The 22,906-nt window shown below is 37.9% G+C and overlaps 1 protein-coding gene across 7 annotated transcripts in view; it reads right to left on the bottom strand.

Annotated features, from left to right (window-relative positions):
• The window catches only part of RAPGEF2 (Rap guanine nucleotide exchange factor 2), a 241,904-nt gene that overhangs the window by 133,962 nt on the left and 85,036 nt on the right, over positions 1-22,906 (bottom strand). For all 7 annotated transcript variants that reach the window (XM_038559121.1, XM_038559124.1, XM_038559126.1 and 4 more), the window contains exon 4: positions 7,218-7,301. In XM_038559121.1, the coding sequence (XP_038415049.1) occupies positions 7,218-7,301 (84 nt within the window). The remainder of the gene's footprint in view (positions 1-7,217; positions 7,302-22,906) is intronic.

Here is a 22,906-nt window from a genome sequence, read left to right as displayed (position 1 = left end):
CCATGTCCAACCAACTGTTTTCATTAACTGGCCCCAATCATATGCTTCTGCAAAATAATGTAGTAATGGGCTGTATGAGACAATGCCTGAGTTAAGTGGCTCTTAGACCTTATTTATTAGCTCTTACTAATTCTTCTATCATCCACTCACTTTAGATTATTCCAAATATGAATTAAATCAATCTTATGGTTTCTCTTGGAAGAAGGGAGGGACAATTTTTTCTTTTAAAGAAATAAACAACTTTTAGGAATGCTGGCTATAAAGAAAACTTCTGAAAAACTTATGTATCATGTCATTTAATCCTGTTATAAGTTATTGGTATCTTCCCATGGTAGGAAGGAAGGTATATAAGACCAATACATTACTTTAAAAACCCAGTGAGGGCAGTTGTAAAATGACTTAGGTTTTCCTTTTCTTTTCTTTTTTCCCCCTCATGCCTTCTTTAGTAACCACAATTTCTCTTCCATGCTCAATCTATGCAACCATGTGATTTGGCCAATAATTGAAGGTAACTCTTATCCATACTGTATAATCTCCAGAACTCTGATCCTCACCTTCCCTTCATACCATGTGGATATATTTAATGTCCAATAAACTTATCCTTCTATAATATGATTTACTAGTGAGTTGTTTTTTTAAAAGCCATATTCCCATCTCCGATAAGGCATCATATGACTTATAACACACTTGTACTTTCCAGAATATGATTTTCTAATCCTATACAGCTCTTTACATGAAATGTGGAATATTTAGTTGTGTTTTCAGTCCCTACCACATAAATACAGAACCATTCTTCCATTGTTTGACCCTCTTCCATTTCTGAAAAAGCTAGCAATTTTCAGAGAAATCAATTAACTTATGATGCAGCACTGGAAAGCAGAAAGTAGTCCTGGATTTTTAAACTCAAGTAGCTCATTGTTTGTCATGTGAATCATAATGAGAATAGTATTTTAGCCTCTCAGAACTGATTAGTTAAATGTCTTGTTTCCCCACTTATCCTCATTATAGCTGCCAGCTCTAATTTAAAATGTGATTATTGAGAGTACCGTATCATAATTTTAATTTTTAAATTGTGGATATATTTGGTATCAATGAAAGAGAAGCAGTACTTGTAAATGGACACAGCCAATATGACACAAATAAATGATGTGAGCACTTCTCCCAACCCCCCGTCAGTGTTATGTGATACCTAACTTCCCAGCAATCCTAGCCTTTCCAACCAGCTTGTGTAGCTTTGTAAACTAGACCTCTCCATTAATGACACCATTACCAAATGCTTTTGCAACTAGTTCACCCCCTAAAGTGCATGTCTGTTCTAGCTGAATGATCCTATTCTTGTGCCTCCCTCCACCCTGGCTTTTGCTTATGTATGAACTGCCTTCTTTCAATTGTATTTCTGTGCCATCACTCATGTTCTGTACTATGTCCAGATTTCCTTTGCAACCACTGTTCAACAATCTAAATCATAAACCTAATTCAAAATTCACTTCCTTAAGAGCTACTCCTGATTACCACAGACAATAAAACACCACTAATCTTGGAAGGGATTTTGCATTCCGTGTGGTCTTTGCTCTATCAGTTTACACTGTATTATCTAATGACACCTAGGCAATTTCTTTATGTTTCATATAAAACAGCTTCAACCCCCCCCCCAAATAGATATCAAATTACATGACAGCAGGGAGTAGACTATTTTGCTTCCTTTGTATACTCCAGAACTTAATATAGAGACCATAACAAGACGTAATGCCAGTTTCAACCACTATTTGAAATGACACGGAATTATGCCTCAAAATTTAAACTCTATCAAATCTATTTTAGAATGAGACAGAATAAACCAAAAACATGAAAAGGGTCTTTGACCAATCCTAAATTTTTATGGCATTTCCATGTTCAGCAATTTCTATGGACAAGGCTTGCCCACTATAGACATAACCCCTTACTGCACTTCGAGTGTACAGATCACTTGTCCCACTAGGTCTGCTGCCTGACAACCTGGTAGCTGCACCCTAACTTCCATGCATTGAAAGCCTCCCCCCTCTTTATAGATAGGTCTTTGTCCCCAATTCCTCAGGCTCTCAGCTTTGATTATAACCCATTTCTTGGCATCTTGAACATTTCTAGACCTTGGGTTTATCTCTTCTTCAAACTTACAGCCTCTACCACACTGATATGAAGTTAAGAGATTTGCTTACTGATTGCTCTGTATATAAAAATATAGAGAGTTTTTAACTATCAGAGCAATAAAAACATTGTTTATTCTTAAATATCGTGTGCATGATCATTTCTATTAAAAGGTCCTTCCTTGGAGGCTTCTAGGATAAAATTGATTCTATTGAGAAAACCATGTTCAACATTTTAATAAAGTGATTTTTTTTCTATGATTGTGATCAACGTAAACCGAAAGGACAGTTTATAATGTTTATATATCTAACATTCTGTTTTTTACAAACAAATGTAAAATGATAGATTACTAGAAAAAGATTCCAATGCTGTGAGTTAATGTAGGTAAACTGTCTTCTTTTCTAACAATCCAAACAGTAAGTTTAGAAGCACAGTCTAAGCCTATCTTTAATATCTACATTAAAATTCTCAGCCTTTCAAAGAAGCCAGCAGCCAAAACACAATATATTAACCCAAGTTATTAAACTGTGACGTGGGATCCCTGGGTGGCGCAGCGGTTTGGCGCCTGCCTTTGGCCCAGGGTGCGATCCTGGAGACCCGGGATCGAGTCCCACATCGGGCTCCCGGTGCATGGAGCCTGCTTCTCCCTCTGCCTATGTCTCTGCCTCTCTCTCTCTCTCTCTCTCTCTCTCTCTGACTATCATAAAATAAAAAAATAAATAAATAAATAAACTGTGACATTACTACAAAATAGGTTTCATAGGGTGGGACAATTTTAAAAGTGAGAAAATTTAAAGTATATAACAATCTTTATTAAAGTTCCATAAATACTCTGATTTAGAGCACATTGTGACAATGAACAATATTGATATCTTCTGGCCCATTTTGTAGAATAATCAAAAGTATACTTTAAAAACCACTTCTAAACCTGCAACTTTATTTAAGACAATTTTCATCTATTGCTTTCCAGCTTCACTGTTGCTGCAAACTATGCCTTTGAAATGATGCCTGTCACCGTCTTAATAGATCAACCTACGATTACCATAGATACCACCTGCACAACTTAGTGACTACCACTGCTTTGCTTATCTGATTGGAAAACACACCCAATTTATACTGTTTCTATATTCATCCATGATAAGTGTCCCCTCTGACATTCTCCTAAATGAGAATGAGAATAACCTTTGCTGCATTCCTAAATTACCCTTGCTCACCATCTTTCTGATCAAAGAGACTGAATTTATTTTAAATAAGACTTTAAGAAAAATATTACTGTAAATCATATATTGCTTCAAGACTACATATTTTACTCCAGAGTTTAGCGTACCTTAGGGCAACATTACATGTAACAACATTATAAATGGCATTACAGCCACTTGTACAAATACCAGTGTTTCAAAAGGTGAGACATTTCTAATAGATTTACAATAAAATCCATAAAAAATTTATATCATTTAAGTTGCTTGAAATGGGAAAGAGTGAGCTGTCACTGATGGTCTCAAAAGAATTAATAGACTCCATTAATGATGTAACTCTTATCACGAAAACGATTCATGTTTCAATAATCGCAGTAAAGGTAGCAGCCCAAAGAACCTTTATCTATCTAAAAAGAAAACAAAATTTCTTTTTTAAAATCATAAAATGCTGACCTAAATGAGGAATTCAATAAAGTGAATGAAACCTGAAAGCCAAGTGACAGATTTTTTGCAATATATACCTTCCTTCTCACTTGATGATATCAGGTGTCAAAGCAACTTCATGAGAATTAGTTAAAAATATAAAAATGTTTTTCAAAGTACTTTGATTCAAGACTAACTGTTTGGGGTGAAATAGCTGTTAAAATGAGTTGAAACTTTTAAGAGAATGAGCAGGTTACTTATTATATATACACCAATAAACAATTTCCAGACTAACATGATAAAAATATGGTAAATGTGGAGAATCATCTGTGAACTAGTTGTTTTATAATACGACTGTTACTAACACCTCATCCATATTATTCTGTAATCAAACCTCAATGAGAAAGAATTCTAGAGAAATATGAATCACTAATGTCAACCTGTAGCATAGTGCCAGTAGAGATTCCTTATTAAAACAGTATCAGCACTATTCCTAAGGCAACATCACCAAAGGAAACAAACAACTTAGAGCAAATGTCACAGGTGCAACGTGAAGAAATAGCTTATAAATAGTACTAGCTTGTCATTCAGACTGCAACACCATTCCTTCCTTCATCCCATTAAAGTACTGGCTTGCGAGCACTTGATACCCAGCCAGAGAAAGAGTAACTTATGTCATCTTTTTAAATAATTAGACATAGAGTCCAATGTGTTCATAAAATAGGTCTGAACTGCAAGTCCTCTTTCTTCTAGAACAGCAGTTATCTGAACATTAGGTTCCCTTTCCAGAAGTTAGAACAAGCTGCTGCTTGCTTGGCTAGTTCATTATGGCTGGTAGTCAAAAAAGACCATCATAGGCTCCTTCACTGTTCTAGGAGTTCAGTCTATAGATTTGGTTTGCACAACAGACCTTGCACCAATATGATAATGAAGTCACTAACCTTTGTTCTCTTTTAAGATGCATAAATTTCAAATCAGTCATTAAAGCAGTATTTCTAATATAAAGTATCAAATGTGTACCCTTACATTTATTAACTAAACTGTTCAGATAACTGAACAATTAAACAGGCATTAAAATGCATACAGCATAAGCCTTTTAAAGGGTTTTCTTTAAAGTTTTATTTATTTATTAGACACAGAGAGAGACAGAGACAGAGAGAGAGAGGCAGAGACACAGGCAGAGGGAGAAGCAGGCTCCATGCAGGGAGCCCGACGTGGGACTCGATCCCAGGTCTCCAGGATCATGTCCTGGGCTGAAGGTGGTGCTAAACCACTAAGCCACTGGGGCTGTCCTTAAAGAGTTTTTAATATTACAAGACTACACATATATGTACACATATTATTTAGTTGAAATAAACAGGATATTAAATTGTTTATTAAGTATTCTCTTAAATATGTGGAATGCATACTTGTAAAACACTAGAATATTACAGATTAATTATCTTGGATATTAGATTATAAGTGATTTTTTCCTTCTCTTTATCTTTGCTAATTTATGTAATTATTATTTTTTACATTAAAATTATATATAATTTTAAAAGTATACCAATGTTTAAATGTTGTTTGCCTATACCTTCTTCCAAGTTAAGAGTCTCCAAAAAGGGAAAAAAAAAGTAGGTCCTGTGTTTGAGGGAGAAGAGTATTATTCAATTCTCCATTCCTCTGGGAAACAGAATTCCCAGAAATACAGGAGCTGGTTTACAGGCATATTCCAGGCTTCCTGGGTAGAATTCTAGGACATAAAACCACTTGCCATTTTATACTGCCGGTTTCCTCAATCATAAAATGCAGATGATAATTATACTCACCTCAAAAGATAGTTGCAATATTAAATTATATCATAAATATATATATATGTATATATTTAGCATTTAAAATGGTGACCTGGTAAATAGAAAGCACTATCGAAGCCTCAGCTATTTTTCCATCATTATTGTATTACTACTAAAATGATTACTACTTCTATCATTACTACTGCCACCACCAATGCTATTACCATTACTATAACTATTCCTACTATAAGAACAAACAGGCAATAGAGCCTCTCTCCCTCATGGGGCCATTTTCCAAAGAGAATAATGCCTGCCAATCTGATCTTGGACAAGTAGAAGGGCAAAGAGGCATGGGAATTGCACCAGAGATTGTTTTTCAGTAGATGGATGCAATGTGCCTCTGGCACTCTTTACCTACCATTCTGGCCTCCAAAGGCCATCCCAGTGCCTTCTATTACCACACCTAGGTCTGTACAAATTACTTCTCCCTGTCTCACCGACTCTGACATTTTATAAAAGTTTCTTCATATCTTTAAAATAGACTCTTAATATGTCTCTGACCCATTCAGAATTATTCATCAAGAATATACTTTAATATTTTAATGAGAGACTTAGGTTAGGTTACAGAAGGGGGGGTGGTCATTTATGCTTTAATAAATTTTGTCAATTCAAATATTTATTTAGTAAGTTTAAATAAAGATATCTAATCAGTTTTGGGTTTTGTTGTTTTTAGAATGTGTGTGCATGGGTGTGGGGTGGTGGGGGTGGTGGGGAGAGAACCCCAAGCAGGCTCCATACTCAGTGCAGAGCCCAATGTGGAACTCCATCTCAACCCTGGGATCATAACTTGTGCTGAAATCAATAGTCAGATGCTTAACCAAGCCACCCAGGTGCCCTTTAATCAGTTAAAATTTTAAAAACTTCAGTCAAAATAAAAATATTTAATTGTGAAAAATAAACAAATGGGGTAAAAAATAACTAGTAAAACTCAGTAGCTGACACCCTCAGTCAGGGAACTTAAACAGAGGCGGCACATGTGTAACAGTTAAGTTCTAACCCAAAGATGGTCATAGCTGATGGCAACCAGGTGCACATCTGCCCCAACCCCAGACAATCAGACTATAGCCTGAAGAAGCCAAAGAAAAGATAGGGGCACTACAGCCAAATGGCATAACCATTAGGGACATAAGGGCATAAATCAACAGTCAGCACACACAGCCAAAATCACACGAAGAAAGACATTAGTAGCCTTAGAAAGCGGGAAGCCAGTCCAGAGACAAATGCAAGAATGAGAGACCATATGGTCCTAAAAAGCAGAAAAGTCAACGATAGTCTCTGGCTTTCTATTTCTAGTCCCATGTGGTCTCAATGAACTTTCTTTGCTTCTCTTTAGATGTTTATGAGACTGCCTGTTACAGAGGCAGATTTTATGCAGATGAACAAATGTGCCCTACACTAGCCTGACATGTTCCTATAACAAATGGACATGTCACCAACACATCTTGTGTTCTTTTCCTTGGTTAAAGAGATTGGAATCGTGTTTAAACATAAAATGGTCCTTTCTTAAAGATCAACACCCCAAGGTACTACCTTGTTTTGTGTCAGCAGAAGAGGAAACAGGAAGAGAAGAATTGTGCAAAAGGATTCAGCAAAAGGATTTTAAGCTTCACAGATAATCCATTACAGAATATCTATACAATACCTGCTTCTTGGAAGAAACATGGATTCCTTAATGAACACGGAACCAGAGAGAAGGATATACCAGCAGGTCCCAATATCATCAGGACTAGAAAAAAAGATAATAAAATCAGATGATTAATCTGTGACAACAACAAAATCAAAACATAGCACAAAGTATAGTACCCATGTTTCTTTTAGAATCATGAAGTACAATGAAATAGCATAAAACAAATTCATAAAAATGCCACTATTTGATTACTGGAATCATTTTTTAAATTATCTTTTATCCTCCAAATAAGCTAAAGATACTTATCAGTATATTACACCTACTGCACTTACCATCCCAAGTTTTATCTTTGAATTTTTTTGACTAAAATAGTTCCCCTGCTTTTCGTAAAACAAAATATAAAGAGGTAAACAATGAAACTCTCTACCAAGCTCCCACATTTTTCTGCCATACTTGTTGGATATTCTTTCAGAATTTATATACAGAAAAAACAGGACATATATTCTTATTCCCTCCACCGTCTTTCTTTCTCTCTATGGAAAGACCGCATACTCTATAGTGTTCTTTCCTTTGTGCTCTTAGAGATCTTCTTATGAGAGGATAGCTTTCTTGTGGATGTGACATATTTGCCTTAAGCAACCCCTGGTGACAGTTATTTCTGTTGTTTTTAATCATTTGCAGTTATTTAAAAATAAATAAAAACTGCAACCAGGAACCTCATGCATACAGTTTTTACTATAACTAGTAACCAGAAGTGCAACTGTTGTGTCAAAAGGCACATGCACCATAATTTTGATAAATGTTGAGAACTGTCCTCCACAGGTGCTCAACTCAGCAACTTACTTACCTATATACTATCACACAGCCTTACTAATATATAATATAGTGGCTACATTTGTTTAACAAATGTTTCACAATTTTATGATGAGGGCTATTCTAGGTGCTTAGCATACTTTAAGGAACACCACCATCAACAACAAAAAGTTCTTTCCCTTATGGAGCTTATATTCTGGTGGGATAATACAGATAAGAAAAATAGCAAATTAGTTAAGTTCCAAATCAGTGCTCTGGGGAAAAAAATTACTATAGGTCAAGGAAAATGCGAAACAGGGTGTTACAGTCATACCTGGCTGGGTAAGACCAGTCTCACCAAGGAGAGCACATTTGGGTGGAGGAGCTGACAGCCAAGGGTCAGGAACCATCATTCCAGGCAAAGGGCGGGGAGGACCCAGCGTCAGTGCAAAGGCTGACATGACCTAGCCAGGGCCTAGGTGCGGCTGAAGCAGAGTGGGTAAGGGGTAAGCCACAGGGGGGCATGAGAAATACTACCATTGAGGCTTTTTTTTTTTAACAATCTTTTAGGTTATTGCCAATCTGCTTGATGAAAATGAGATCTTTGTGCATTTTTCATTTCTTTTTCTTATTACAAGAGCACCTTTTTTATTTCCATGAGTCTAATCTTTTTCTGTGAAATTAGTTTACTACTTTTAACCAATTTTCTTTTAAGTTGTGGGACTTATTCTAATCTAGAAACACTTTATAAAAATTAGCCTTTTTAAAAAGATGGGCTGTGAGTAGCTTCTTCCTTAGTTTGTTACTTTATCCTTTGCACTTTTTGCCATTGTGTAAGTTATTCTATTTTATCCAGTCAAGTTCACCAAATTTATTAGTTAGGATACAGGCTCAGATACTGTTAAAACAAAACAAAAAGCTAAACATAGTAATGGCTTAACCAGGAGGAAGTTCATTTCTCTCTCACACACAGAACGGCAGCCTTAGCACCAAAGGCCCAAGGCTGATATGACGGTGGCTTTGTCATTCCCAACCCACAACGGCCATGGCATATTCTAAGGAAGCAGCTTCAAATCTCACCACTGCATTCACATTCTAGGCAGTGGAAGGGGTGGAAGGAAGTACAGGACATTGCTGTTATGAGTACAACATGGAAGCTGCATACTACACTTGTCTCACAGCACAATGTGAGAGAGGGCAGGTAGAAATAGATTCCAAAAGTTTTTACAGGACAGTAAATTCTATTTACAGTTCTGAATAGCTATTTAAAGCACCAACCACTATCATGTAATCATTACATTTTGCTATTTGCTTCCAAACAAATCAGCAGTTGACTATCATTTTCCCCAAGATCAGTCTTAATATCACAACTACTTAGTCCCTGATAGCAAGGCTTCATGAAAAGTAAAGGAAGGATATTGTCAAATAGAGTTTAGCTCCAACGAAACCATAAAAGTTCAATGATTTCTCAAATGAGAATGCAAAGTACAGTACTACAGAAATAATTCATATCCTTTTCCCTCCAGATTTTAATCATTAGCTTTTACAATCTATAATCATTGGGGGGGAGGGGTGTCTTTCTTAGCATAAGGTGACAGTATTATTATTAAATTCTAATTTATGTTAAGTGAAGGTGTGCTCTCCCAAATGCAAGCACCGCTTCAAAAATTTTTAATAATAAGTAATAAAACACTGAAATAAAAAAAGAATTATTATGTAAACTTAATCTGCTCTTACAATGTTTCCTTATCACCAAAAGGTTGGTCAAGAGAACTGAAATCTAGAAAAATGGGAAGTTAAGGTAGATCACTGTTTATTAACTATGTGGCCTTGGGCAAGTTACTAGAGCGAGTAACTGCAAGGATTAAATAAACAACACTCATTAAATGCGAATAATAATTATTCTAGAGTTTTTTTTTTTTATCATATACCACGGTCTAAATCAACTGTGACATAGAGATTAGAGCAAACATTTGCTGGCTTCCTAGTTATTCTGTACCTGTCCACTTTTTTTTTAAAAAGATTGTATTTATTTATTCATAAGAGACACACAGAGAGAGGCAGAGACACAGGCAGAGGGAGAAGCAGGCTCCCTGCGAGGAGCCCGATGTGGGACTAGATCCCAGAACCCCGGGATCACCCTCTGATCCAAAGGCAGACGCTCAACCGCTGAGCCACCTCGGCGCCCGTACCTGTCCACTTTGAAGGCATATTACTATGGATGAAATAAGTGCAAGGTTTGTAAATGCAGCCTTCCTGGCACTGATCCTAAAGCATGCATGAAGTGAATGATAACTAATGTCCAAAGTGGATAAAGTACGGTAACAGGCAATATTCTGACTCCCCGAATGCCCATTCATTACCCTATAATTAGGGTTGACTCTTTCAGAAAAAATTTAAGACGGTAAAGATAAGAAACTGATAATCTCAACCTCTTCCACTTTCATTTTGTTTTCCTGATAGATGGGCTGTTTCCTCTACCTTTTCCAAAAAATTCAAATGTCAACTCACAAAAGCTGTATTTGCTTGAGAAGGAACTGACAAGAGGATGATCAATCAACAAACATTTATTGAATTTAGGGAACATGTACACTACATGCCATGCCAATTATGACCACAGCAACTCCTTTATTATTATCTCTTTTTTAAGGATTCGGGTTTTATAAATGTAAGTTCATCAGAACTAGGAAAACAAAAACAGTGAATCTTATTTTAACATGTTCAGGAAATAGCTGTAAAGCTAGAAAATCCCTCCCATCTTCTCTTCCCACCCATCCCCCCACAGAACTCATGTTGGTTTGTGTTCCAAAAATTCCTTGCTGTGAGATGCCACCATAAAATCTGTTTTACTTAGTATTAATCATCCAGAAAATTCTCCTGACTTTGTTAGAAATCATCTACAATTATGCCTCAGGCAGGCAGTGTTTCAGTATGGGGTACATCCTGCTTCCCTTCAAAGGCTGCAAATACGCCTTTCCCACAGTGCAGCTGTCATTACCCGAGGTTTTATAGCATTTTTTACACATATAAAGTGATGATTATTTTTTTAAAGAAAAAATGCAGAGGTTCTAAGAAAGTACTTAGCAGGAGCAGCATTAAACTTTTCTAACACTTAAAGGGTAATAAGCAAACTGAATCCCAGACCTCGCTTACAGACACACTGGCAACGAAGTTAGCAAACATAAGACTATGACAATAGTAGTTATCTGGGACTAACACTGGGATTTCATTTTGTCCAGTGGTTCTCAAGCTTTAATATGCATGTCAATCACCTGGGATATTAATTAAGAATGAATGCTCTCAGCCTCTGCCTTTTCCACCTAACCCCACAGTCTATGATCATCAGGTGGGAGATCCATCACAGTGCCTTTTAAACACAGACCCCAGGTGATTTTTATGCTTGGGGCTTGTCAACTTTGAAAAACCTTTAGAAAAACCGTCTCAAAACCAAGCCCCAACAGCAACAAATGGCAAGAGAAAAAGTACAACTCTATCAATATCTACGGAAATAAGTTGCAGGTGTCATATTCACCAGTGTTATTTTAATTTTTTCCTCAATAATTGTTTTATGCTTTTAAAATGAGCTAAGGGCCGAAATTATGAGCTAATGGGACAAGCTGAATCTTGGAATAAACCTTGGATTGAGCGTCTCCAAATAACCTAAGTCTTAACACCAGCAGCAGTGGGTAGAAAAGAGGAACCTAAAGATTAAAGAGGGACATACAGCAAAGTAGTACTTTGCAAATCTCTCTGATTAGCCAAAATGGACACTTAGAAAAGACCTATAATTTTTTAGACTAAACTAAGAACTCTAACAGACAACTGATTTGATGCTAGTACAGCCCATTCTGCAATCTACAAAATGAAAGCCACAAAAGCCTAGGTGTATGACAAGACACTCTGAAAAGCCTTTTTATTTCACCAACGTGGAGAAAATGAATAAACCAAACCAAACCAAACCAAACAAAACCAAAATATAAACAGACCATTATAGAATGATCAATTCGCTCTCGGTCTAATTAGACAGAAGGACTCTGAAGTAATCAAAAATGAATGATGCCCCTTAAGCCAAGGCTAAGCTGGAATGGCAAGTGTAGACTTGGAATAACGGGGAAGAGAGAGGCAAGCACTGAATGTGGAGCCATTCTGTCCCCGCCTTGTTTCCTTCTACTCCTCAACGCGAACCACCACTACTGCCTGGCTGCTCTCCTGGCTGCTCCTTCCCACCTCGGCCAACCTGTCGAAGACGTCTGCCTCTCTTCATCTTCTCAATCATATCATACCTTAAAGAATTGGCTCAAGCCCTATTTCTTTAATAAATCTTCTCCTCACTGTTTTCCAAATTCCAAAATATTTATCCCATCTAATTTTATTCTATTTTATATTTTTCTCCTTTGAATTCTTAGTCCTGAGGTACCTAGGTACCTTCCTCCAACGACACTGAAGCTCCTTCCAGACAGGAGCTGCGCGCTGCCGCAGGTAGAAACTGGGCACCACTGCAGTTACCGTTTGCTCATGCGCGTCAGATCGTGGCGAGCTTCTGCTTACGACCCGTAGTTCCCCAACCAGAGAAAGTCCAAACCCTTGGCGAGCACAGGAAGGAAGCAATATGTTGCTATGCAAAGCACAAAGGTTTTGGAACATATATTCGTTCCTGCTAGCCATGTGATCCTGCTGAAGTTAAATTCTAGTTCTAGATCCTAGTTCCTCCACTGTAAAATGGAGATACTGATACCTTTTTCACAACATTACTTGGATTTAACAACAGTATATTTGTGCAGTGCCTTGCATAGCAGGTACACAAAAAAGAGTTCTCTTCATCTCTTTCCTTCTCTTATGACCATTTCTAAAAGGCCAACCTACAATTTTACCTCCTGCTCCTAACCCCAAATGTCCTATCCTGCAAACTTCACCTTGGTCAGCCATACTACACTATTTTTCCCCAACAATGTCTCAAGGGCCTTTGGATAAACCTGCTGGTCCAGCTTTTAAACAGTACCTTTTATCTAGTAAACTCATTACTCATCCTTCGAATTCCAGGCTAACTACCACTTACCCTGAGAAGTGTGTTAGTAGCTTCCAAATAAAGTGACTCATTTTCTTCCTGAGCTCTCAGGGCATTTTGTACATGTTCACAGTAAGCAGCTGCCAGTGTCATAATATTTATTTTAAGAGTCTTCCCCACCATTAGTTTTTAAACTCCTGTAACTCACCAGTATCACGTATATGTGTGTGTGTGTGTGTGTGTGTGTGTGTATATATATATATATATATATATATATGCTACACAATGCTTGATTGGCACTCAAGCTCTATTCTTAATGAATTAATTAATATTTAATAGACACCAACTCAGATGTGGTATTAAAGTGAAAGCCTGGGGCACCTGGGTGGCTCAGTCGGGTAAGCGTCAGACTCTGGGTTTCGGCTCAGGTCACAGGCCTCCGGGTCTGGAGACCTGGCCAGAGTTGGAGGGAATAGGGCTCTGCGCTCAGCAGGAGGTCTGCTTGTCCCTCTCCCTCCCCCTGCACTCCTGCCCCCTCTTGGGCTTTCTTTCTAAAATAAATAAATAAAATCTTAAGAAAAGTCAAAGATGTAAGTTTCAATTTACCAGTAACCAGAAAAATGAAACCAGGCCGAGAACGGCCTTAAGCAATATGTGGGAAGCCCACACGGTGGCGATGTCTGCACGTGAAAGGGCTGCATGTGCCGCTGCACATTTCCCATTTAGAAAGCAGGAAGCTAATGCAAGTGATCAAACTGAAGATGACAAGGGGGTTGGAAGAATCAGCATCAGCATCAAAAGAAAACTAACTTAGCAAAGGCAGCTATTAGAGAGCAAAAAACTAACATGAAAGGGCTACTTTATTCAGTTGTTAATATGAAAATTTAGTGGTGTTTTGTGGAGCCCAACAACCAAAAGGGCTGCTTATGGCAATGACAGCAAGGAAAACTGAGGAGAAAGCCTTGCAACAAGACAAGAGTAGCAGGAGTGGGGCAGGCAGCTGCGGGCAGGGGATACTCAGGTGCCTTAATATTCAGCTGGAAACAGGCACCTGAGGGGGGAGGGTGGCGGTGACAAATAGAAACAGAAACTTTGGTAAGAATGGTACCCTCCAAGAATTCAGAAAATTTGGGGCCAGAAATTAGTGCTTTCCCAGATGAGCCTGACAAAACAAGGCATGAGGAGGGCGTCAGAGCCACAGGAAGGAATCCCGCCCACTTTGGCAGATCAAGTGCAATATGGCATTGGCCTAGGTCGGAAGTGACCCAGAGGCATAGAATCACCTCTACAGTGCTTTCTGTGGGCCACAGCAGCAAGGGCATTAGGACACAGAGAAGCAAAAACATGAAAATCATGGTGAATAAGAATGGTCACCCATTCAAGCATCAGTGAAGCGTCTACAAACACGGGTTAGGAAGACCATTCAGGGAAGAAGTGGCTGGGGCACTCATGGAGAGGTTAGATGCAACTAGGACACCAAACATCAAACATCCATTTTTTTGGATGTTTTAGAAAGGATATTATACCATATTCAAACACCAAAGCTGCGGGCATCCAAAAGATGTGGAGCCAGGATTCTTATCACCCTTTTGTGGGCGAATGGCTCCCCATCTGGGGTAAAACATCAGAAAGGGAAATAAAATGACGAGTAACAAAAATTCCAATAACTAAGTGGAGACAACTAGGCAAGGAATCCCAAAAGGCCGGCCACCAAATGACCAAAACTAGAAAACATCGGTCTCTTTCTGGATCTACCATCTGAGCAGCAGCATCCAACCAGAGGACAAAACCAGAAAACAGAAGAAAATCTTCCTAAGTTTCTCCTTCTCCCCAACCTATCATCACATTCTGTTTGTGCCTCCCAACCCTCAAGCCTCTCCATCGAGGCTCTCTGCTGAAGGTCAGGCCCTCGTGGCTGCTCACCTATACTGTCCTTCATACTCTTCTGATGGGCTTAGACTTGTACTCTCAAATATATGATTATGCCAAAAGCCATCATGCAAATAACTTTACTTATTTAGAGCAAATTATTCTCTGTCCTTCTACAGGAGTCAGGCAGTTAGTTCACAGCAGAGGTTTTCAATATGCACTTGCCAGCCCCTTGGGACTACACACCGTCCAACTCTCTTCTAACCATAACAGCTACTGCTATTGAGCTAAATAGGATTTCCTATGAACAAAGTGTTCCATGGCATAAAAAAAGAAGTTCTAACAATGGCCACCTTCCAATATGCAGATGGCTTTTCAGATACACAATAATGTTAATTTTTTTCAAATACATTACATCACTTTTGTTACTGGGTTAATCAAAAAGTTTAATCATCAGTTGTTTTGGGTTTCTGCTCCTCTGATGGGACTGTAAGCTATAAGCTGAAAGACAAAATATGCATTATTTATTTTTGGATGGCCAATACCACAAAGTAAGCTCATCAGATAAATTAATGCAACACAGCATTATAAGTGATCCTAGAAATATTAGGTCAAAAGAAAGGTAAACCCACATGATTTTTACTAAGGCATAATAATAAAACATATTTTAGAAAGAGCTCTAACAAGAATTACAGGTTTTTGCATTTATATTTTTACCCTATAGAGAAGCAGTATTTTTTTAAGAATTTGTTTGTTTGTTTAACAGAGATAGAGCCCGAAAGCACAAGCAGGAGGAGCAGCAGAGATAGAGGGAGCAGGCTTAGCAGGGAGTCCGATGCGGGGCTCGACCCTAGGACCCAGGGACCGTGACCTGAGCCGAAGGCAGACGCTCAACCAGCTGAGCCACCCAGGGCCCTGGTCTCTTCTGCTTAAAGAAGCAATATTTATTACAAAAGTATATACTTCATAATATTTAATTATATATAAATATATAAATTCCCATACTTCTGAAAACACATTTAAGAAATAGAGGGTAATTTTTTTTTGAGGGTAACTTTTTATTCTGTCTCCTAAAAGTTCTAGATTGTAAGGAAGGTACTTCGCTGTATTATAAATAAAAATTTTGAAGAAAAAAAAGCACCATTTTAACATTAAGTTCTTGAGAAAATCCTTATTCTCTACTCAATAGCAGGGGCTCAGAACCATGAAAAAAGGAAAAGTAAATACATTAGAAGAACTCTGAAAACTGATGAAAATATTAAGGCTATTTCAGCTTTATTTTGAAAAATAAATAACTGTATTTTGAAAATACAGGGAATAGGGATCCCTGGTTGGCGCAGTGGTTTGGCGCCTGCCTTTGGCCCACGGCGCAATCCTGGAGACCCGGGATCAAATCCCACGTCGGGCTCCTGGTGCATGGAGCCTGCTTCTCCCTCTGCCTGTGTCTCTGCCTCTCTCTCTCCGTGTGTGACTATCATAAATAAATAAAAATTTTAAAAAAAAAAGAAAATACAGGGAATATAATAAGACATCCTTTTTTTTTTTTAATCGTAATTCACTTAGCCAGCAGACCTGAAGAACGAGTAAAGCCAAAAATTCTATAGGCTCATAAATGGAGTCATTCTTAAACTAACAAAATTCATTTTAAAAAATGAAATGAAGGAGTGATGCCTTGGGAACCGTTAAGTTATTCAAAACACTTTTTTTTTAATGATAAAAAAATGTCAATGCAGATTCCACATATATTACAATACATCAATCAGTCATTCAGCCATACTGAGGATGGAGGGATATTTTCAAGGGCTCAAGAAACAATTTATCAAATTTAAAAGACCAGCCAAGGGACATCTGGGTGGCTCAGTGGTTGAGCGTCTGCCTTCGGCTCAGGTCGTGATCCCAGATTCCTGAGATCAAGTCCTGGGATGGGCTCCACACTAAGTGGGGAGTCCCTGTGAGATTCTCTCCCTCTGCCCCTCCCACTGCTCACATGCACTCACATGTTCGTCCTTGCTTTCTCTCTCAAATAAATCAAATCTTAAAAAAGAAATATATAGGGACGCCTGGGTGGTTCAGTGGTTGAGCATCTGCCTTCGGCTCAGAGTGTGATCCCGGAGTCCTGGGACCAAGTCCCACATTGGACTCCCTGAATGGAGCCTGCTTCTCCCTCTGCCTGTGTCTCTGCCTCTCTCTCTCTCTCTGTGTGTGTATCTCTCAGCAATAAATAAATAAAATCTTAAAAAAAAAAAAAAAAGAGCAGCCAAATCTGAAAAGTTAAATGTTTTGAAAACTACCGATGAGTCATGAAATTAATTTATAAAGCCAGTCTTTTAGAATTATGCACAGCAATCTCATTTTCATCACAAACCTGTTCCTCATCTAGTGAAAAGTAGTGCTCAGAAATCAAAGAGAACCTGTAGACATCCAGAAACTGAGTGAAATTCAAAGCCAAATCTGCCAACCCACTAAACAAGGGCCTCAAGTAACTGCAATAATACTGCCAAACGGTTTATAGCACCACTAACCTGTACTTATCAGAAAGCAGATGAAGTAATTAGCCTTATTTACCAACTACATATTTCTTTAAAGAGCTATATCTGAGAGTTCAGAGGTCTTTATTCACCAAAGAGTTCCACAGGGAACTGATACGAAAAAATCTAACACCTAACACACCGTCAGCCCTTTTATTACAAAATTAGACCATAATGAAGGTCTTTATCAGCCGATCTCTAAAAGGAGCATCTTCCTTTGAAATAAACTCAAAAAATAACAGAGAACAGACTACTCCAAGTTTCTGTACCAGGCGTGGCAAATGTAAACTACAGTCCCTGCCTTGACAGAGGTTAAAACTAAATACAGCTTTGAAAGTTCTATTTACTCTTCTATTCACCACAAAAATAAAGCATTTTAATCTAAAGACTAATAGTAAATATTAAAATATCAATATTGCTAAGAAGCCCTAGAGTATTACCAACTGTGCATAATCTTAAGTTTGTCTAAATGTCAGTGTATGTGCATGTATGTATACACAAGTGTGTGTGTATTTGAATTTTCATATTTACATACAGCACACAAGTACCTCACAACACGCTAAGCTTGGGGTTAAACATCCTTGTACCACAATTCTACGTACAGGCTAATTCTTTAAAAATCTCATTCCTTCATGTAAATGAAAATCTTGGGACTTCACTATTTTCTTTATACACACATACAAGTACAGCAAAATCATGGAAACATGGACAAGAAGGATATTTGAAAATTGTGATTATATCCTGCTGGGAAAGAAAGGAGATTTGACGTATTTTCTTTCTCTTTTCTTTTCTTTTTTTTTTTTTTTTAAGGAAGGACTAAGGTAGTAGATGAGTGATGTAAAATGAAATAAATGCTTGGCCACATTAGGAAGGAAAAAAGCAGTACAACAATTGGTTACGGGCCAAAGCATCAAAGGAGAAGGTTCTTACGGATGTGAGAGACTGGCACGCTTCGGGCCTGTAGCAAAGGGGGCAGGAGGAGAGAACAGAAAGATCCTCCCTGTGGGGAGAACAGAGGAGGAGGAGGAGGAGGAGGTGGGGCAGTTGGGAGGGCATGAAGGGGACAGCAGCAGAGGCTTGGGGACCTTGCAGAGCAGGGTCAGTTCAGGATAGCTGCCGTGACAACAGGAAACCAAGTCAACACATGGGAAGACTGCTACAAGCAACGAGCACTGAGTAGAGGCTTGAAGTTCTAAATTGCACGTTTACAGATTTCAATCAAAATGCTTTAAGGGACTCAGTGGACCTGAATGAAGCTTTTTTTTTTTTTTTTAAATACAGGAACAACTTCCTCTCCGGCAATAGGGAGAAACTCCTTCACAAAATGCTATGAAAACTCTTCTGGAAACCAATGCATTCAGGCAGACATATATGGGGAAAAGGAGAACAGAGGTAGCGTTACACACATTTATAGTGTGGGTGTGGGGTGCATGTATACATTTTTTAAAAAACTGTAATGGTTGAATTTCTGATCCAAAGGTTTTTAGCACCTGAAAAGTAACTGTAAATTAAAATGATATCATGAGGATGCCTGGACACTAAAGAAAAACTAAAACTGAAAGGACATACTGTTTATGTCATTTCTTGAATTAAATTCTTTTTTTTAAGATTTTATTAATTTATTCATGAGAAACACAGAGAGAGACAGAGACACAGGCAGAGGGAGAAACAGGCTCCCTATGGGGAGCCCGATGCAGGACTTGATCCCAGGACCCCAGGATCACACCCTGAGTCAAAAGCAAACACTCAGCCATGGAGCACCCAGGTGCCCCAAATTACATTCTTTAAGCAAAATATCTGTAGTGTGTCAGGTTACATATTTATATTATCCACCTCTATATTATCCAAGCAAGCAATCTAGCATATATTGATAACAACAAATGAAAGGAAGACGGAAATCACCTGATATTCTCATCCATTGTATAAAGTCCAACTAATTTCATCTATCTTTCTAGCACACAAAAAAAATGCCAGATTCTAAATGGTCAATTCTAAATTTTTTACAGTTCAATTTCGTCAGAGCCACAACTCTTCCCCAATCTTTTTTGTCATCCTGTTGGTTTACGCTAAAACAATTAACACCATGGGAGTTAGATATCACTACCATGATGCCTTCCTAACAAACGTTTAAAGCAGTTAAAAAATTGGGAGATCATAATACCATAATGTAAATTATCAATATACCAATGATGATAACAATAGTAGCAGCTACCTTTTTTTTTTTTTTTTTTTTTGAGATTTGTTCATTTTAGAGGGAAGGGAGCTAGTGAGGGGAGGAGCAGAGGGAGAATCTGAAGCAGGCTCCCCGAGCAGCAGCTAACATTTTTATGCACTTCCGAGGTATGCAACACTCTACAGACTTTATACATGCTACTGATATTGTCCTCACACCAACACTAAAGGGTAGATACTATTACTACTGTTCCCACTTTATAGTTGAGGAAAATGAGGTGTGGAGTTGGATCAAAAGAGTATTATATTTACCTGGTGAAATTATTATAACCATCAACTTAGAAGTTACCAGCAGACAAACATAATAAGGAAAAAAAATACTCATCTCTTGATCATAAAGCCAAAGTCTGGAAGTCTTTGATATTCTGGCTACACTACATTCTTAACACTCGAGGGAGAACAAGAGCAGACAAGTCATTTCCCTCATGAGTTAATAACAGCGGGTCCCCAAAAGAGGGATGGTATTATGAAGTTATCACAGATTTATATACACCACAAATACAAGTATTCTTTAATTTTCAAAACTGCATGGACACAGATTGGTAAGAGCAGAAGCATGTCTCTTCAAGGATCACAGAAGAAAACACTCCAATTACCCTTCATCACAAGATTGGCCAAATACCAGGGATCTGATTAAGTGATCTACAATTAGTCTCTGCGAATTTTTGGTCTTAGGAAATCATGATCTCCTGAATATCCACAGACTTTCCATTGTCACCTGATTCTAACTAATCAAAAATCAGCAACTGCTACAATCAACTTTATATACAAATTCTAACCTAAATGCAATCAATTTAGGATTATCTAAGACGTGGCTTTGCATCATCAGCATAGCTCACATTCGCTGACTTTAAAACAAACAACTCAGATATATTTAAGACACTGTAACCTACCCACAATTTAAATGAATAAAAAGTAATCATTGCTAGGGACTCGGGGAAATGGAGGCAACCGATGGTGGGTTTCATCACCCCTGGCACCCCTGGGATGCCAGCAACAGAAAGGGATGACAGGCTTATACTCACATGCACACAAGCAATATCATTTTTTATGGCGCCATTTCTTACGATGGCATGAAAACGGCTGGAAAAAGCTAGTGAGTGGGATAACAGCTAAGGCAACAGAATCACAATGGCTAGGCTCAAATCTAGATCCCACTTTCAGCAATGAGACCTTGGCGAGTTCCTTAGCCCCTAAACGGCTCAGTACCTTCATGTGTAAAACTGGGGTGATGATAATATTTATCCCAAAGGCAGCCACAAGGAGTAAGTAAATTAATGCATGTAAAGTACTTATTAGACTATGTGGGAGATAGGAAGTGCTTGTTAAACATTTGCATCAAATGTTTACATCATCAATACTATCAAAACCATGCTTTAAGGAGGGAGGTCAAATTAATAGAAAGTTGACACACCGCCATTAGACAGCTTCAGAAAATGTTAATAATACCCCTCAGAGATTCCCAACCCTAACATCTGTACACTCATTCCATTGACAGCTTCTCATTGCTCCTAAAAGAAACAAATATTCTAAAATATTTGTCTTAATTTCTTCAAGAATAAATATGTTAAGGGCATCTGCCTCTTGCTAGTTTTCTCAGTAATAAATACACTCCGATTACTTACTATTCTTCTACATTTGATGTACCTTCTTTTATTCTCTAGATTGTATATTTAGAATTGCCTGTAAAACATCCCCTAGATGTCATAGTTTCATACGTTACAACCAAAGAATCATCCTAGATCAGATCACCTATCTTCTTCCAACCTCCATCCCTGACTCCCTGAAGGGCCTCAGTTCTAGCCATACCCCCTCAGATTACTTTGATGTTTCCTCACTAATCTCCCTGCCCAGCCACTCACTCTAATCCACCTTTGTATCTTCAGGGAGACATCTTTGAGGGGGAAGAATGGGGAGGCATTTGGTCACATCATTTTACTGCTTGAAAACTGGCCACCCAGCTGCAAAAGACATTTAAGAAAAATATCAACCAATAAATAAAAGATATTTTGAGGGCAGCCTGGGTGGCTCAGTGGTTTAGCGCCGCCTTCAGCCCAGGATGTGATCCTGGAGACCCAGGATCAAGTCCCACATCAGGCACCTTATGGGGAGCCTGCTTCTCCCTCTGACTGTGTCTCTGCCTCTCTCTCTCTCTCTGTGTCTTCCATGAATAAATAAAATCCTTATATATAAATGAATGAATGAATGAATGATATTTTGAGACAAAGAGATTTTGAATATTTCCATGATATTAAAGAATTATTTTTTAAGGTTTGATTGATAATATTGTAGTTAAATTTTTTGTTTAATCCTTTATCTTTTAAAGACAAAGACACATTCTAAAATTGATACAGATAAATTGTTATGTCTAGACTTAAATAAAAATAATCTGGTTGGAGATAGGGAATAGGAGATGAAACATAACTGGCCATCAATTAACATTATTGGATTATGCATACCTGGGGGACCATTATACTACTGTCTCCAATATCATCAATATTTGCAATTTTCCATAATAAAGTGTTATTTAGAAGGAAAAAAAACTCATTTCCAATTGCCTAAAAAATCACAACTGGTATTTTTAACAACGCATTCACAAGCAAATATGACTATAGCCTGACTCTTCCTTAATTTGTCATCTTGATGCACATGTCAGTGGCCCTAACCTTATAATATTCAGAACATCAGGCCCCTTTCCCTCTTACTGTTCCTTCTGCCAGAAAGTCTCTCTAGACCACCAGATATACTTTTGAGACCTAGTTCAAGGGCCACCTCTCTGAGACTCCCCCCATTCCCCACAAGGCTCCCCTTATACTTCTTCAGCCCTTAGTACCTATCTATTTTCAGTTCTTTTGGTTGGTTACTTTTTGCTGTTGTTGTTCTCCTTTTATTTCCATCTCCTTCAGGAGACTATAATTATAGCCTCCTTAAGGGAGAGTTGCATTTTATTTATTTCATTAAGTAATCCCTATAATATGCATGGAAAGTAGTTATTATTTATTTAATAAGTACTTTGAAAAATAGAAAGTCAACTGAACAACAGCCAATCGTGGCAAACATTATTAATAAAATAATATGTGCAGTAAATCAGTTTATACGTCCTTAATACAACAATATTTATCTACTACTATGTTTATCACATTCTTTAAAAACTTGTGGTCATTTTTTCAAGGAATATGTTACACATCTTGAAATAAGTATCAGTATTATTTATAGAACAAACTATGCCCAAAGAGATGTGGGCAGCTTATTTTCCTATTTTTGAAAGGATTATAAAC

The sequence above is a fragment of the Canis lupus genome, chromosome 15 (genome assembly GCF_011100685.1).
Source record: "Canis lupus familiaris isolate Mischka breed German Shepherd chromosome 15, alternate assembly UU_Cfam_GSD_1.0, whole genome shotgun sequence".
NCBI lineage: Eukaryota > Metazoa > Chordata > Mammalia > Carnivora > Canidae > Canis > Canis lupus.
The sequence above is the reverse complement of the archived record's forward strand: the minus strand, read 5'-3'. Positions and strand labels throughout refer to the sequence as shown.